Source organism: Sinocyclocheilus rhinocerous, unplaced genomic scaffold (genome assembly GCF_001515625.1).
Source record: "Sinocyclocheilus rhinocerous isolate Xijiao unplaced genomic scaffold, SAMN03320098_v1.1 scaffold90, whole genome shotgun sequence".
Taxonomy (NCBI): Eukaryota; Metazoa; Chordata; class Actinopteri; order Cypriniformes; family Cyprinidae; genus Sinocyclocheilus; species Sinocyclocheilus rhinocerous.
In genome coordinates this window covers 455,464-458,035 of record NW_015657969.1, presented here as the reverse complement: position 1 = coordinate 458,035, position 2,572 = coordinate 455,464, and the positions used below count along the sequence as shown (strand labels likewise).

The window sequence follows — 2,572 nt, the reverse complement described above, 5'->3', positions numbered from 1 at the left end:
ATGTAAGCTGCTAATACAGCCCTACTATCTCAAATGAGTTAATGTGTGTTCCTCTTATCAGTTAAAATGTAGTCGCATTTCTATTATTATTTTCTTTAATTCAGTGGTTTTAACTTTTAATTTAGTGTTTTTAATGCTTTAAAGAACAATTTTAGATTGTAATGTTTAATGTTCTAGTAATAACCATAAAAGGTACAGCTGTCATAAAACCTGAGAGAAAGGCTGCATGGCTAAAAACTGCTGATCAACTGAATGTGCAAGTAGCAACCATGTTAAAATATTTTCATATATCTTTAAAAAAGAAAAAAAAATGTCGTTACATTTTGGGCACAATACATTAAATATAGTTGGTTGTAGCCTATTTTTTATTTATTTGATTATTTAAGTTGCATTTTCTGTATACTTTTGTTTTTGGACTAATAATAAAGTCAACTAATTGTATTTGAGAGAGTCAGTGGTAATATCAATGCGTTCCTATTGGTCAGTGTTAGAGGAACTCAGCTTAGCCTGACAGTTAGCCTGCTCCAGACCAGGTTAGTTTCCCAGCATAAGCTGCCACAGTGACTGAGCTTGAGCTATGGTAATTTTGCTTTATGAAACCAAATCAATTGAAAATAAGTCAGACTAACTGAAATAAGCCTGGCTTATTTGGTAAACTTGTTTTATGAAACAGCCCCCTGATGATCGATGTTTCTGGCTATATTTTTAATTATTATTATTATTATTGTTTGAATCTTATACACTATTAATGTAATTCTATCTTAATTCCTTCATTTTAAAATTACATTTAAATCTGTTGTGTTTGCATTAACAAAAGTACATATTAGTGCCTGTGCACCTGGGGAAATTTGGTGGTGCTCATTTAGTGGTGCTCAAGTTTGAGTTTCCACTCATTCCATTTCCACTCCCATTTCCTACTTTTCTCCCTATTCTTTGAAAATCTTATGTGTTTCTCTTTAATCTACAGGTGCGGGTTCCTTTAGAGCTTCTGCAAGTCCTTTGTTGTACACCCTTCTGCAGAAGACCCTGGGAAAGGTCAAAAGCCCTGGGTCAAATTCAGGCCTTCTACAGAGTTATGGTGGTGTTCTTTCACCACTGTGAGTAAATCTGCTTTGATTTGTGTTTTAATGATGGAAATATCAATATAATCATGATTGTTTCTGCGGTGATATGATGCACATGAATCTGTTTTCGTGCTCAGTCTGAAAACCATGCAGATGGATGATAGTGCATATCCTTTTCTGGCCATGTCTGGAATCCCATCCGTGTCTTTCAGTTTTGTCTCTCCTCCGGTAAGTGTTTCATCTGCCTGTCAGTTTAATTAAAATGAAAATAATGTGATTAAAAAAATGAATGCTTATAATCATGCATTCAGACCCTTACTTATACTCCACAAGCCATTTTCTTATCATTCAAGCTCAAGGGTTTTACGAGACTGACAGCTCAAAATGTTGCTCTATTCATAAGTGTCTTATACAAGGAGTCATCCAAATGTTTGCATACTCATTTTATGATGTTCTTCCACCAGGCCTCTGCTAAAGAGTATTTTGGAACAAATCTGGATGATAAAGCTCACCTAGACAGCGTCACCAATCAGAAAGTGGTTGAGTTGTCGGTGCTTGCTGCTCAGGTTGCTGGGCAAATGGCCCTCCGGCTCGTCCATGACCAGATCCTCAGACTAGATGTTACCAAGTATTCTGATGACATCACAAACCGTGTGAGCGCCATCATCCAGCGCGTTGACGCTCTCAAAAGTAACAAGGTAATGCTTTTTGTCATATGAATTATGTTTTTGCAATTAAAAAAAACAAAATCTAACTTAACTGTTTCTCAATGTTATTTTAACAGGTCAATAAAACTGAGTCTTTGTCAACGAAGTGGCTGAATGCTGCAAAGAGCTCCTACAGTTGTGCCGCAGCCTCCCTAATTACTGACATAGGGAATACCGACCTGAATGATATGGAGATGTGTCGCATAATCAATAACCGCATAATGAAGGTGAAGTTATTCTCTTGGTCTTTCTAGGCTCATCTTGTATCATTGCTCAATACATATTGGCCAGGTTCTCATGTTTTAGTTGTTTTCTTCCTCTTTTAAGGTGGAGCATAATTTTCTCTCTCCTTACGTCTCTTTGAGAGATGTCCCGTTCCGCCACATTTTCCTTGGTAATGGGTGGCAAACCGCCACAGACCTGGAAAAGTACTTGGGTGATGTACATGAAAATAAGACAAGCTTCGACATAGACCAGGTCCTAAACAAGTTCGCTCTACTCACCTGGACCATCCAGGGCTGTGCCAATGACCTGGCTGGAGATATCTGGTCCTTGGACAACGAGATATAGCGTTTTTCACTGTTGCATCAACCAACTTGAAAATGTTTCTAGATACACAAATATAATCCTGTCACTATGAAGTAGATCTGAATTTATTTGAAACAATGAATTTTGACCAAGCATATCTTCAAAGTTTCTGATGTGACAGCTTTAAATTAAACTGTGTAAGTGCTCATATTAAGAACTATAGTGAGATGGTTATAGATATATTTCTTATTGCATTATATATATATATATATA

At 36.6% G+C, this 2,572-nt stretch overlaps 1 protein-coding gene across 3 annotated transcripts in view; it reads left to right on the top strand.

Annotated features, from left to right (window-relative positions):
• Positions 1 to 2,559, top strand: part of LOC107721915 (transferrin receptor protein 1-like) — a 15,195-nt gene extending 12,636 nt beyond the window's left edge. For all 3 annotated transcript variants that reach the window (XM_016530132.1, XM_016530133.1, XM_016530134.1), the window contains 5 exons: positions 968 to 1,097; positions 1,202 to 1,292; positions 1,529 to 1,762; positions 1,849 to 1,998; positions 2,099 to 2,559. In XM_016530132.1, the coding sequence (XP_016385618.1) occupies positions 968 to 1,097; positions 1,202 to 1,292; positions 1,529 to 1,762; positions 1,849 to 1,998; positions 2,099 to 2,341 (848 nt within the window). In that variant the 3' untranslated portion in view covers positions 2,342 to 2,559. The remainder of the gene's footprint in view (positions 1 to 967; positions 1,098 to 1,201; positions 1,293 to 1,528; positions 1,763 to 1,848; positions 1,999 to 2,098) is intronic.
• The last annotated feature ends 13 nt before the right edge of the window (positions 2,560 to 2,572 follow it).